We start from the raw sequence: 15,851 nt of genomic DNA on the forward strand, positions 1-15,851 counted from the left end.
CTTCTCCTTGGGGGCGACTTCAATCTGACGCTAAATCCAAAAGGTAGACACATCCCTAGGCAGGTCTTTAGTGCCATTCTCAGCAGTAGCCAGGATACGCACGATTCTGCATAATAGAAGATTGATAGATGTATGGAGAGTCTTCCATCCAAATGAAAGAGACTACACATACTTTTCTCCAGCTCACCATACTTACAGCAGGATTGACTTGTTTGCCATCTCTCATCATGCTTTAATGTTCCAACCTCAGGCTTCCATTGGCACAGCTTTGTGGTCGGATCATGCACCCATATCCCTTACCCTGGAACTGCCTGATTTAGTGGCCAGGGAATGGCCATGGCGACTGAATGACACCCTGTTAAGAGATACGGTGTGCAACAAGGCAATTGAAGATTCAATCCAGGAGTTTCTGGTGAATCATGCTTCTGATACCACAGCACCTCCTTTGCAATGGGAAGCACTTAAATGTGTAGTACGAGGCACACTCATACAACAAGGGTCTAGACTGAAAAAAGAAGGGGAGGCTCACATCAAAAAGTTAACAAAGCGCTTGCACGACTTAGAATCAGTACACAAACGACTCCTTACCCCCTCTCTTCTGGCGGAACTAACAATAAGAGATAATCTTAACATTGCTATAGATAAACGGTTCACCCTCTCAAGGGAAAGATTCCAGAGTTTTCTATATGATAGGGCCAATAAATGTGGGAGTGCGCTTGCCAAGTTGTTACACCCTAGAATATCGCACACATATATCCCTGTGATTAAAGATCATAGGGGTCAGTCAGTACATCATCCCTCTCACATTGCCAATACCTTCAGGCCTTATTATGAATCGTTCTATAATATTAGGGGCCAGTTTGCGGATATGTCCCAACAAGACCTTGAGAGACGTATATCTACATATATGTCAGAAACAGCTTTGCCAGAGATATCGGCCGAGCAGAGTACGGATTTAGATCAGCCTTTCACAGAGACGGAAGTTAAGACAGTGATATCAGCCCTTAAAGGAAAGAAAAGTCCTGGCCCAGATGGTTTTATAGCCATCTTCTTTAAAAGATACCAAGAATTATTGCTCCCCTTCCTCACTAAGATGTACAACAGTATATCCCCCACATGTCCTTTCCCTAAACAATCCTTAGAGGCCCACATAGTGGTTATACCTAAACCAAATAAGGACGGTACTATATGCAGTAACTATAGGCCAATTTCTTTAATAAACTGTGATATTAAGATCTATTCAAAAATCCTAGCTCAATGGAATACTGCCTGATATTATCAACAGAGACCAAGTAGGATTCATCTTGGGGAGAGAGGCTAGAGACAATACTATCCGCACCATTACCCTAATTTCGCAATCTCAGCAACGGAAAAAAACCATGTGTTTGATGTCGGTGGACGCTGAAAAAGCGTTTGATAGGGTACACTGGCAATTTATGCTGGCTTCCCTAAAACAAGTAGGCATAGGGGAAAGGTATGTAGAACTGGTAGCAGCTTTGTACTCGCACCCATCAGCACGAGTTCGTACTAATGGTATTCTGGCCCCACCATTTGACATACACAATGGAACGCGACAGGGATGCCCACTGTCCCCACTTTTATATGTCCTATCAATGGAACACTTGGCAGAAGCTATTCGAAACAACCCGAACATTAAAGGGATAGAGACCCCAGGCATGCAACATAAACTTGCTCTTTTTGCAGACGACCTTCTACTATATGTAACTTCCCCCCACACCTCCATTCCATCCGTGCTTAAAGAGTTTGATAGATTTTGTCATCTTAGTAACTTTAAGATAAACATGGACAAGACTGAAATATTAAATATTTCTCTCTCTCAAGAGATGACTGAATCTCTCAAACATAACTTCCCATTTAAATGGAAGGCTGATAGATTATCATATTTAGGTATTCAGATTCCAGTTCATTTGCACCAATTATTCCCCTTAAATTACATACCTCTCCAGAAAAGAACTCTTCAGGACCTTCAGACATATAAACTTAAGCATCTCTCATGGTTCGGCAGTATGAATACAGTCAAAATGGACATCTTGCCGAGGTTTTTCTACCTATTTCAAACTTTACCTATTCACGTGCCTAAAAAATACTTCCTAAAGATCCAAAGGGCCCTTAACAGGTTCATTTGGCACACAAGTAAACCTAGATGAAATAAGAAGGTCTTGATCAAACATAAATCCCTAGGGGGGTTTGGTTTACCAGACATCCGCCTATATCAGTGGTCGGCAAAGTGCGGCTCGCGAGCCACAAGCGGCATTTTAGACCCTTCAATGCGGCTCTTTCCCACGGCGACCCATCCTGCACTACAGAGGAATCGAATCTTGCCTGTGGGACGCTTTTGCGTTCCACAAAGCAAGCGCACGCGCATCACAGTAGGGCCTACTGTGATGCGCGTGCGCTAATATTAGTTAGCAGACACGCCCTCTCTTGCTTTGTGGAACGCAAATGCGTCCCACAGGCAAGATAACTAGTATTAGCGCACGCGCATCACAGTAGGGCCGGCAGTACGCACCTCCTAATAGACGTCGGAACGAGGAGGAAGTGACGAGGGGTATTGAAAACTTTCCGGGCAGTGAAATCTGCCAGAGACAGAACACCGCTGCAGGCTACAAGTCAAAGTCAGTGTACCTCCTTCTACCTCCTTCTACATGTGACTCAATTATTTGGCATCAGCATTTACTTGGCATGTGTTTAAACAGCAAAAGTATGTTATGCAGACAAGTTTAATAAAAGAAAAAAAAAATTTAAAGATAAAATGAAATAATAATCAAGATCCAAATAAAAGAAAGTACATATAAAAGTATGTAAAAACACACTCTGGGCTCATGCCCACGAATGTAAGGGCGCCGTACCTGTGCTACAGACCGCAAATAGCGGTCTGCAATGCACGGACACAGACCATGGAGCAGCTGCATGAGGATCGCGGACCCATTCACTTAAATGGGGTTCGCGATCCGCATCAGACTGCCCGCACCGCAAAAAAGTAGCGCATGCTGAAGTGAATGGGTCCATGATGCTGGCTGCACATGGCCGTGTGCAGCCCGCATCATGGACGCATTCAGTTCAATGGGTCCAGGATCCGGGATATGAGCGCTACAGAGTGCTTCTGGCTGTGCCTCCGCACCGCAAAAAAGTAGTGCATGTGCTAATTTTTTGCGGTGCGGAGGCACAGCCAGAAGCACCACGGAACCACTCTGTAGCACTCATATCCCGGATCCTGGACCCATTGAAGTGAATGGGTCCATGATGCATCATGGACCCATTCACTTCAGCATGCGCTTCCTTCCTATATATTTTAGGTTTTAAAAATGTGGCTCTCAAAATAAATTTCAATCGTGGTTTTGGCGATATTTGGCTCAGTCGACAAAAAAGTTTGCCCACCACTGGCCTATATCATGAAGCAGCGGTACTTACTAGACTCTTGGATTGGAGGCATAAAGGCTTAAAGAAGCTTTGGGTTACTATGGAACAATCTTTGTCTCCTATCTCCCTTCAAGCCATACCCTGGTTAAATATAAAGGATAGATTCTCTCAGGAAGAATATGCATTTTTAGTGAGACATGTTCTAGCAATCTGGGAGGAATGGATCAATAAATCCCAAATTTTCTTCAGACCAGGTCCTATGACTCCACTTCATGGGAATCCAGCATTTATCCCGGGTATGACTCCATCATTCTTTCTCATCAAAACCACACAATGATCTAATGAGAATTAGAGATGTTCTGTCAGAGGGGACACTATCCTCTTTTGAGAATCTACGCCAGAGCGTAGCAATTAGTATGACTTCCTGGTTGGGATATGCTCAATTAAGTTCCTTTTTTGGAACCACATTTTTCGGAGGAACAGTGAACCCAATGACAGGATTTGGTTATATTTGCAACAGGGCACAATTGAGGGAACTTTGTCCACACTTTACCGATTGCTTCTTGATTTACAAAGTGGAGAAAGGGCACAATTTTTTGATAGTTGGGAATCCGATTTGCATACCCGGTTCACAGACGAGGAGGTAGAGAAGAGATGTACGTTCTCCCATGGAATCTCACTGGCGTCACAGGTCAAAGAAAAGAATTATAAGATTCTCTCGAGATGGTACTATTGTCCTACTAAATTGCATCAGATGTTCCCTACTGTGTCGGACAGGTGCTGGAGGTGCGAAAATGATAGGGGTTCCTTATTACATATTTGGTGGAGTTGTCCGAAAATCTATTCGTTCTGGGAGCGAATTTTGCAGATCTTTGCCAAATACTCACACAGAACGATTCCTAACACTCCACAACTTACCCTACTATCCCTGATTCCTGGCTCTCTTGCCCAGGTCAAGAAAGGAGTCCTGAGGCATTTTCTATCTGCGGCGAGGATGGTTATCCCTAGACATTGGAAGTCCAGTTCGCCACCCACATTGCTTGAATGGTCAAGAGAGCTAAGATTTATACTACGTATGGAAGAGTTGATAGCAAACGAACAAGAAAGAGCTGAATCCTTTGCACGTAGCTGTGACCCCCTACTCCAGTAATGAGTTTTAGAATTTATAAGATCTCTCACAGTATCTTTAGGTCAGGTCCATATGTTTTAATATCTCTCGATGTTTTCTTCCCATCCACCCCCCTCCTTCATTATGTTTCTTGTCCCCCCCCCCCCCCCCCCATGTTATTGTCGTACTAAAGGTTGATAACTCCCAGCGAGATGACCGTTTGGCCACAAGAAATATTCTGAAAGTGCTATGTGGTTCCATAGGCCACAATGCTTCATGGGGAGTGTTAACATGGATGCAATGTTGCAAGTGAGTCTATATCTGTATTCACTTTTTGATGATTATATACATTCTTTGTATTTGTTGTATTGATAACAACTTACTCATTGTTACTTTATACACTGGACTCTAATGGTTCTATTGTAATACTCGGTGTCAAATGTCACTAGCCATTTTTGATTTTGATATTCCCAATAAAATGAGAGTAAACATAAAAAGACAAGTAAATCAGAACAAATAAATTAACTGTTCAACACCTAAAAGGCCCTATTACATGGGCAGTTTATCATCAAGATGATCGCTAACAAGCGTTCGTATAAACACTCATTAGCAATCATCTGGCAATGTAAAGCCTCATGCAGACCCCCGTGGAACACGGTCCGTTAGGTTACCGGACTGGCATTGCAGGAGCGCACGGCGTCATTGGTTACACGGCGTCTCATGGACAGTGTTCCACGAATGTCTGCATGAGGCTTAATACTGCCGTGATTACCCGATGAATGAGCAAATGCTCGTTCATCAGTTAATTAGGATCTTTTAACATGTTAAAAAAATATATATCATTGTTTGCCAGCGGCAGACTGCGCCGTGTAATAGGTGCTCTACTGCTGGCAAAAAATGAGACAGTATAGGTACGAGCGATGCATTAGCGATCGCTTGTCCCTATACTGAGGAGGCGATTGACGGGAGAGAACGCTTTCCTCCCGACAATCGTCTGCTCTATCAACCCGTTAATAGGGCTCTAAATAAACACTGTCTTCACATGATGGCTTTTGTACTAGAGAGGACAAATCTAATTACCAGAGTGGGTGTCCCACGAGGCAGTGATTGCTCTTCTATCTCCTTCACAAGTTGACTAAGACTGTACTCTAGCTCTTCCTGTTGCTCTCCCAATGGGTCACTCATAGGAGAAGTACTTCTGGCCAAAAGGTGAGAAGAGGGCATCTTCTCCTCCATCTCTGCCATACGTTCATGTTCCTCCCGCCAGTCATCATCTGCAGAGGAAAGAGCAATCAGATGGACTCATGTTAACCAATTAAACAGGTATTCTGATTAGATTAAATTATAGGGGATTGTAGTGCCTTTTTCATAGGTATATAACATTTATGTCTAAATATCATAATTATAGTGGATTTGATTATATTGAGGCCATATTGTGATATATTCATCATTTTGTATGCATTTTAAAGTCGGCCGAGAGAGGTTCATGGAAAAGGACACTGTTCATAAGGTTTCTTCTCTATAGATGTACCAGTCTGAGAAGAGTCATTCTTGTCTCCTGGTACTAATTACCCCTACAGTTTGAGGTCTATTTATGAAGCAGAAAATCTGTGATGTATGTATACACGTATAATAAACCTTATCAGAAGGTGTGTCTAACTGATACGTTTTTGGATAATAAACAACATAGGGGAGGAAGAAAAAAAAAAAAAAGGAAGAGAAAAAAAAAAAGAAAGAAAGGAGGGACACCCCAGGAGAAAAATCCCAATGATCAGAACGGACTTATAGCTGACTTCCCTCAGACTCTGCTTATCATCTGCATTCTAGGGTAACGTATAATTTTATTATGTGTAGTATTCATTAAATTAATTGGTCTGATATTTAGTAACTCCCCGCTTTAGTGTGGATGTATAATGTTAAAAGTGCTACATCAATATTATCATTATTCAGTAAAGATGAATATTACTGAATAAAAGATCTAATATTGATATCGGAAAAACTCTGATTGGAATATTCACATTCCATAGTGAATATCAGGCCCGATAATTTATAAGTTGTGTAGCAATACTACCCGATATCTGAGATTGGTCATAATTTGAGCAGTGCAAGGGGTCGTACCTACTCTAATCACTATTGAGTTTTCTGTGTATAATCAACTGATAGTATATCGCATAATTGTGGTCGAGACGGTTGTATTACATTTTATGTTTGAGAGGTAATATGGAACGCTGGTATCTGTGTTAGAGCCATCTAGTGGCGAATTTAGGGCACTGCATATAACTGTGTATTATTGCATACCATTGAGTTTTATATTGATTAAGCTTTGATTGTATTTTAAGTTATTGTATAATAAATCATTAATATTTTTGCATAGACACCTGTACCATGTTTTACTGATTGCACAATATAATTAAATTAACGACAAACTCTTTTTGAGGTGTTTTATATGTCCACCGCTAGGATCAATTCCCTTTGAAATTTTTCCTTTGATCCTTTTATATAAAGCATTTGCTTCATAGTTCCGACAGGATAACTATTAGATTGTGGGGATGGGGATGGGGAGGAGGACGTGAGGTCCTACCACTGGGACCCCTACCGATCACGAGAACCGGGGCCCGATACCTCCTTCAGCCCCCCTGAAATTAACAGAGCAGCTGGTTGCATATCTGTGTGTCTGCTCCATTCATTTCTATTCAGAGTTCTGGAGATAGAGTACAGTGCTCGGCTATCTCCGGAATTCCCATAGAAATTAATGGAGCGGACACTCGCATGCCCAACCGGCCACACAGTTACAAACGCAGCAATAACAAATAAGGGAGGGTGCCAAATGGGTGTCTAACCACTTAGATGTCCTGGTGATTATTGACTGCAAAAATCTGAGGGGTTAAATGGCTGGGATCACAGTTACAGCAGAATGGTAGCTGTTAGTTACAGCCAGCTCCCCTGATCATGGTGCGGGTATAGCGGTTTTCCACACCAACCCCATGATGTAAAAGTGGAGGATTTCAGAAAGTACCTTGTTATTACATCATAGGAAGGCAAAAGGGTAAATCTGTTGCGTATCTGACACTGGGGGCAAAGACACTCCTGCCCGCTACACAGTATGGTTGCCAAGGAAACCATACACCGCCAGTTAGGGATCGACAGATTATCGGAAGTACCGATATTAACGGACTATATTATCAGGATTTTGTACATTATCGGTATCGGCATCTAACTGTGCCGATATACCGATAATGCGTATAAAGCCATTATGGAAGCGCGCACTAGTATGCATCGGGTGCCGGGAGTGGGGAAGAAGCGCAGCAAGCGCTTCCAAAACTAACCCTCCCTGGTCTTCTTTGATGGGGCCCGCACTGCACTGTCCTGAGCCCGTACAGCATCAGGACGTAGTGCGCGCACTATGACCCGACGCTGAACGCTGTCATGTGACAGTGCAGCACGGGCCGGAGAAGACAGGGGAGCGAGACACCGGACCCGTAGATGAAGAGCCACAGCGCAGAAGAGGTGAGGAGTTTTTTTATTTTATTCATCTGAGGTCTGATAGGGGTTAATAAAGTCAGTGAGGAGGGAGGATGGTGTGGAAATTGGCATTTGGCACTAGTATATTATAAATTGACTACCAACTAAGGGCTTTATTAATTAAATTTATAATATACTAGTGCCAAATGCAAATTTCCACCACCTCAGTGACTACCAACTAATATAGTATATATGATGATATAAAATATTGGTATAAATTATCGGCTATCAGCCTGTAAATTCAGATTATCGGCTTTAAAAAAAATATATATAATATATAATATATATATATATATATATATATATATATATATATATATATATACACACATATATACATATATATACACACACACACACACACACAGGGAGTGCAGAATTATTAGGCAAATGAGTATTTTGACCACATCATCCTCTTTATGCATGTTGTCTTACTCCAAGCTGTATAGGCTCGAAAGCCTACTACCAATTAAGCATATTAGGTGATGTGCATCTCTGTAATGAGAAGGGGTGTGGTCTAATGACATCAACACCCTATATCAGGTGTGCATAATTATTAGGCAACTTCCTTTCCTTTGGCAAAATGGGTCAAAAGAAGGACTTGACAGGCTCAGAAAAGTCAAAAATAGTGAGATATCTTGCAGAGGGATGCAGCACTCTTAAAATTGCAAAGCTTCTGAAGCGTGATCATCGAACAATCAAGCGTTTCATTCAAAATAGTCAACAGGGTCGCAAAAAGCGTGTGGAAAAACCAAGGCGCAAAATAACTGCCCATGAACTGAGAAAAGTCAAGCGTGCAGCTGCCAAGATGCCACTTGCCACCAGTTTAGCCATATTTCAGAGCTGCAACATCACTGGAGTGCCCAAAAGCACAAGGTGTGCAATACTCAGAGACATGGCCAAAGTAAGAAAGGCTGAAAGACGACCACCACTGAACAAGACACACAAGCTGAAACGTCAAGACTGGGCCAAGAAATATCTCAAGACTGATTTTTCTAAGGTTTTATGGACTGATGAAATGAGAGTGAGTCTTGATGGGCCAGATGGATGGGCCCGTGGCTGGATTGGTAAAGGGCAGAGAGCTCCAGTCCGACTCAGACGCCAGCAAGGTGGAGGTGGAGTACTGGTTTGGGATGGTATCATCAAAGATGAGCTTGTGGGGCCTTTTCGGGTTGAGGATGGAGTCAAGCTCAACTCCCAGTCCTACTGCCAGTTTCTTGAAGACAACTTCTTCAAGCAGTGGTACAGGAAGAAGTCTGCATCCTTCAAGAAAAACATGATTTTCATGCAGGACAATGCTCCATCACACGCGTCCAAGTACTCCACAGCGTGGCTGGCAAGCAAGAAAGGGTATAAAAGAAGAAAATCTAATGACATGGCCTCCTTGTTCACCTGATCTGAACCCCATTGAGAACCTGTGGTCCATCATCAAATGTGAGATTTACAAGGAGGGAAAACAGTACACCTCTCTGAACAGTGTCTGGGAGGCTGTGGTTGCTGCTGCACGCAATGTTGATGGTGAACAGATCAAAACACTGACAGAATCCATGGATGGCAGGCTTTTGAGTGTCCTTGCAAAGAAAGGTGGCTATATTGGTCACTGATTTGTTTTTGTTTTGTTTTTGAATGTCAGAAATGTATATTTGTGAATGTTGAGATGTTATATTGGTTTCACTGGTAAAAATAAATAATTGAAATGGGTATATATTTGTTTTTTGTTAAGTTGCCTAATAATTATGCACAGTAATAGTCACCTGCACACACAGATATCCCCCTAAAATAGCTAAAACTAAAAACAAACTAAAAACTACTTCCAAAAATATTCAGCTTTGATATTAATGAGTTTTTTGGGTTCATTGAGAACATGGTTGTTCAATAATAAAATGAATCCTCAAAAATACAACTTGCCTAATAATTCTGCACTCCCTGTATGTATATATATGTATATATATATATATATATATATATATATATATATATATATATATATATATATATGTATGAGAAAAAAATCCAGCGGGAGCACCGACCAAGGTATGGGTGCAAGGTCCGGCACAGGGTAACGGCTATACCCAAATACCAAATATTGTAGAGGCGAAGAAAGTCGGACTGCACTCCAGAGTAATGATGAAATAAAGTGTTTAATCACCCATAGTATGGCAAACTTCGTTGTGAGCCGAAACGTCGCAAGTTTGCCATACTATGGGTGATTAAACACTTTATTTCATCATTACTCTGGAGTGCAGTCCGACTTTCTTCGTTAGATAGAGATATATATAGAGATATACACTGCTCAAAAAAATAAAGGGAACACAAAAATAACATCCTAGATCTGAATTAATTAAATATTCTTCTGAAATACTTTGTTCTTTACATAGTTGAATGTGCTGACAACAAAATCACACAAAAATTAAAAATGGAAATCAAATTTTTCAACCCATAGAGGTCTGGATTTGGAGTCACACTCAAAATTAAAGTGGAAAAACACACTACAGGCTGATCCAACTTTGATGTAATGTCCTTAAAACAAGTCAAAATGAGGCTCAGTAGTGTGTGTGGCCTCCATGTGCCTGTATGACCTCCCTACAACGCCTGTGCATGCTCCTGATGAGGTGGCGGACGGTCTCCTGAGGGATCTCCTCCCAGACCTGGACTAAAGCATCTGCCAACTCCTGGACAGTCTGTGGTGCAATGTGACGTTGGTGGATAGAGCGAGACCTGATGTCCCAGATGTGCTCAATTGGATTCAGGTCTGGGGAACGGGCGGCCAGTCCATAGCATCAATGCCTTCGTCTTGCAGGAACTGCTGACACACTTCAGCCACATGAGGTCTAGCATTGTCTTGCATTAGGAGGAACCCAGGGCCAACCGCACCAGCATATGGTCTCAAAAGGGGTCTGAGGATCTCATCTCGGTACCTAATGGCAGTCAGGCTACCTCTGGCGAGCACGTGGAGGGCTGTGCGGCCCTCCAAAGAAATGCCACCCCACACCATTACTGACCCAATGCCAAACCGGTCATGCTGGAGGATGTTGCAGGCAGCAGAATGTTCTCCACGGCGTCTCCAGACTGTCACGTCTGTCACATGTGCTCAGTGTGAACCTGCTTTCATCTGTGAAGAGCACAGGGCGCCAGTGGCGAATTTGCCAATCTTGGTGTTCTCTGGCAAATGCCAAACGTCCTGCATGGTGTTGGGCTGTAAGCACAACCCCCACCTGTGGATGTCGGGCCCTCATATCACCCTCATGGAGTCTGTTTCTGACTGTTTGAGCAGACACATGCACATTTGTGGCCTGCTGGAGGTCATTTTGCAGGGCTCTGACAGTGCTCCTCCTGTTCCTCCTTGCACAAAGGCGGAGGTAGCGGTCCTGCTGCTGGGTTGTTGCCCTCCTATGGCCTCCTCCACGTCTCCTGATGTACTGGCCCGTCTCCTGGTAGCGCCTCCATGCTCTGGACACTACGCTGACAGACACAGCAAACCTTCTTGCCACAGCTCGCATTGATGTGCCATCCTGGATAAGCTGCACTACCTGAGCCACTTGGGTGGGTTGTAGACTCCGTCTCATGCTACCACTAGAGTGAAAGAACCGCCAGCATTCAAAAGTGACCAAAACATCAGCCAGGAAGCATAGGAACTGAGAAGTGGTCTGTGATCACCACCTGCAGAACCACTTCTTTATTGGGGGTGTCTTGCTAATTGCCTATAATTTCCACCTGTTGTCTATCCCATTTTCATAACAGCATGTGAAATTGATTGTCACTCAGTGTTGCTTCCTAAGTGGACAGTTTGATTTCACAGAAGTGTGATTGACTTGGAGTTACATTGTGTTGTTTAAGTGTTCCCTTTATTTTTTTGAGCAGTGTATATATATATATATATATATATATATATATATATATATATCTATATCTATATCTATATCTATATATCTCAATATCGGCTGATCCCTATTCACAGCTAATCCAAGTAAATAGACTAAGATCTGCTAACCGCTGGGTGTATAAAGCATAGTTAGGTCTCTCCAAGTTCAGTGTAAGATCAGTCATGAGATTATGCCTTGAGGGACATCAACTTCATCCTCGAAGTATACTACATTATGAAAGCTCTGAAAAGCATTATTTTTATATAAAAAGCAATAAATTGAATAGACAGACAGGAACCTGGCATAGATGTCAGGTTCCACTCCTCAATAAAATTTAACTTGACCCCTTTGTGAAAACAGTCAGTGTCCCCAACAGCAGGCCATCTTAGAAAAACACCCAGCTGTCTTCCCTTTTAAATCCTGTGAAGGGACTCACTGGCAGCTCCAGCGCATACTAGCGAGTCCCCATATTCACGAGCTCACAGCTCTCCCCGCCCACCTGCCTCTGATTGAATGTTTTTTTTCCATATGAATAAGCACCAGATGGGTGGGGAAAACCAGGAGCTCATGAATATCGGCACTCATTGGAATGTGCTGGAGCTGTTCAATACAAGATTTTGGAAAAACGGCTGGGGAAATTAAAGGGATCCAGCATTTTGCCAAGGGGATCTGTCACTTGCCTTTAGTTAGGACACCATAACATTGGTGACAGATTCCCTTTAAGGGCTCATGCACACAAACGTATTTTCTTTCTGTGTCCGTACAGTTATTTTTGCGGACCATATGCAGAACCATTCTTTTCAATGTGTCCGCAAAAAAAAACGAAGTTACTCCGTGTGCATTCCGTTTCTGTATGTCCGTTCCGCAAAAACATTGAACATGTCCTATTATTGTCCGCATAACAGACAAGGATAGGACTGCTCTATTAGAGGCCAGCTGTTACTTTCCGCAAAATACTAAATCTACACGTGTGCATGAGCCCTAAAGACAGTGAGACGGCTGCAGGTGGGTTCAGATGAAGGTGATTGGTGCTGTACTCCCATGTTTACAGAGGGGAGGTTGCGGTTTAGCTTCCCCTGTAAGTGCTGCAATTGGCTGGCTGGTATGACATACAAGCCAATAGCTTAGTGATAGCCTCTCTGCATGCCGCCATTTCAGCTGGGACTTGATACCTCCACTGTGATCTGTGAAAAACTGCCCCTAGAACTTCTGCAGCGATCATAATCTAATTTTTGATTTGCTGCGGTTACAGAATCCCTTTACCCATCTCCTAAATTACAATCCCTGTCCCTATTTTACTCCCCACTGTGTGCTTTTGGTGGATGCAAAACCATCCGTGAGCACTACACCAATTTTTCTGTGCATCAAGTGCTGATCTTTTCATGTGTGCTAATTTTTTGGTACTTTTTTTGCCTTTTGTTTTGCATCGACTTTCCTGTGTAGATCCTGAGCCAGCTGAGCACTGATCAGTACTGAATTTATTGTTAAAATTTTTTTATTTCTCTCTCTTCTCTCCTTATTTCCAAAATATTACAGCCCTTTCACATGTAAAAAAAACAAAAAAAAACTACTGTGAATAAAATTAATATACACTTTACACGTGTTGAATTATACCCGTTTACACACTCCTATTTATATAAAAATGTTCTAATAATCCCAAGCATGGTATTCAGCTGAGGAGGCATACACCATTGTTACCTCTGATATGGATTAGGCCAACGAAGAAGAGCCTTCCACGTATTTCATATTCTGAAATTAGTTTTCGCTTTGTGTTGCGGTATTTACTGAATTGCGTAATGTATTCCGTTACCACGGACCATAGCGCAATTCCTTGACTGAATGCATAATGGAACGACCTTTAGGGTCCATTCACACGTCCGCAATTTTGTTCCGCATTATGCGGAACGAAACTGCGGCCCATTCATTCCGTTCCCGAAAAAAATAGAACATGTCCTATTGGCATTTTCTTTTAAGTGCCGGCGATGTGCGGTCCGCAAAATGCGGAACGCACATCGGCGATGTCCGTGTTTTGCGGATCCGCAAAACACACGCGGACGTGTGAATGGACCCTTAGAGGCATTGTTATTCATTCGATCATAATAGAAGTCTATGGGTTGCATAACTGATCCGTCCCGTTTCAATTATGCTGGAGTCCTCTCCTGCATAACGGAAACTGGACCAATCGGTTATGCAGCCCATAGACTATTATGACTAAATGAATAACGGAATGCCTCTAAAGGCATTCTGTTATGGAATTGTGCTATGGTCCGTGGTAACGGAATCCATTATACAATTCAGTAAATACCACAAGACAAAGCGAAAACTAATTTCAAAATCTGAGATTCGCTCATCCCTACTTACCACCCAGTGATGAGGGACCCTCAAGACAGCAACCAAGGACAAGAGCCGAGGGAGCCTCCCTGTGTGATCCCATATGGACCTCACCCCTGAGGATTAGCAGGCTCAAATTTCCATACAAGGATATACCACCACAAGAAAAATGTGAATTCATAATAGTATAAACCACTCCACCCCCAAAAAATTTTATAAAACAAAAAACAAAAATGTATAATTTTATCAGTTTTCAAATTAATTCTTGATTAGTTCAATAGTCTTTAATTGAAATATCCAGAAGGATTCTCTGTTTACCAAACTTTTAAATCTAAATAGAGTTGATTGGGGGATATGTTCAAGAATAGTTAGACGAAAACACTCTGGATCGTTATTGTGCACCTGAGAAAAGTGTCGGGACACGCTGTGTGTAAACAGGCCCTTTCTAATATTGTAAAGGTGTTTATTCAACCTGGTCCTCATAGGCTGGGTAGTGTGGCCAACGTACTGAATATTATACGTACATGACAGCAAATATTAAAACTACTTACACAATTTAGATGGCTGCAAATTTTAAATACTTCCCCAGTAGAAACCGAGGAGAATATGTCCACGCCATCTGAGATACTATTACAGTAGGCACATGATGGACTCCGGCACTTATAGCGTCCTAATAGGTTCCCCTGCAGGTGGGGAGCTGAGTTACATGTGGATCTCAATGCAGAAGATGCCAGGAGGCCTTGCAGGTTTTGAGATTTCCTGAATATAATCCCAGGTATATCAGGTAAAAAAAATTAGGATTGTATCATCAAGCAGGATGGGCCAGTATTTATGTAGTATCCCCCTAATCTCTTTATGCGATGTATTAAAAGTAGTCAGGAATGTACACTGAAATTCTGGCGATGGATTTGGACTCTTGGAAATAAGGCATTCTGTCAGACTTGGCACTGGCTCTGTAATGCAGAATGGACAATACTTTTGGGGAACCCTTATTCAGAAAGAACTTCTTAATGAGCGCTGCCTGTAGGTGGCAATCAGTCACGAGAACAATTACAGTGGATCTTCCGAAATTGTCCATATTCTTTAGCCATGAGGCAAAGTGTCCACTGCTGTACTGAATTATGGTCTGATTATGTTGGATCATGCTTTTTCTCTAAAATCCAGGTGTACTATAGCTTGTGGCAATGTACACAACAATCAGGGGGGTCTCTCTAGGTCCCTGCTTGGTCAACCACTCAGAAAGGGCGACAGCAAAGCATTGTGCAATGAGAACATGTTGTTGGTTAAGTACAAGAACAAAACGGGTGCCCTTGTACTAACCACAGTTCACAGTAATAGGCTGTCACCTGCCCCTGTACGAGGTACCACTATAACAAGCGAATCTGCAGCCTGGACTACAATACGTACATGGGAGGTTGACCTTTCAGAACAAGTGCTGAAGCTGGACAGGGCCACTGAAAAAAAGAAGGTGTTGTATACTGACATTTTTGTGTACATTGTAAGCTTGGCACTATATAACGCCTGAGTTATTTCGACCTGCTGTCTAGATGGGATCCTTACTTCATTTACTACCTTATCTTCACCATATAAAAATTATTATATTTTCTTCTAATATATAAAGCTGAGTATGTATGTATGTATGTATG

At 42.3% G+C, this 15,851-nt stretch overlaps 1 protein-coding gene across 3 annotated transcripts in view; it reads right to left on the bottom strand.

Annotated features, from left to right (window-relative positions):
• Positions 1–15,851, bottom strand: part of PATL1 (PAT1 homolog 1, processing body mRNA decay factor) — a 381,191-nt gene that overhangs the window by 245,715 nt on the left and 119,625 nt on the right. For all 3 annotated transcript variants that reach the window (XM_040435048.1, XM_040435047.1, XM_040435046.1), the window contains exon 3: positions 5,570–5,763. In XM_040435048.1, coding sequence (XP_040290982.1) covers positions 5,570–5,763 — 194 coding nt within the window. The remainder of the gene's footprint in view (positions 1–5,569; positions 5,764–15,851) is intronic.

Source organism: Bufo bufo, chromosome 6 (assembly GCF_905171765.1).
Source record: "Bufo bufo chromosome 6, aBufBuf1.1, whole genome shotgun sequence".
Taxonomy (NCBI): Eukaryota; Metazoa; Chordata; class Amphibia; order Anura; family Bufonidae; genus Bufo; species Bufo bufo.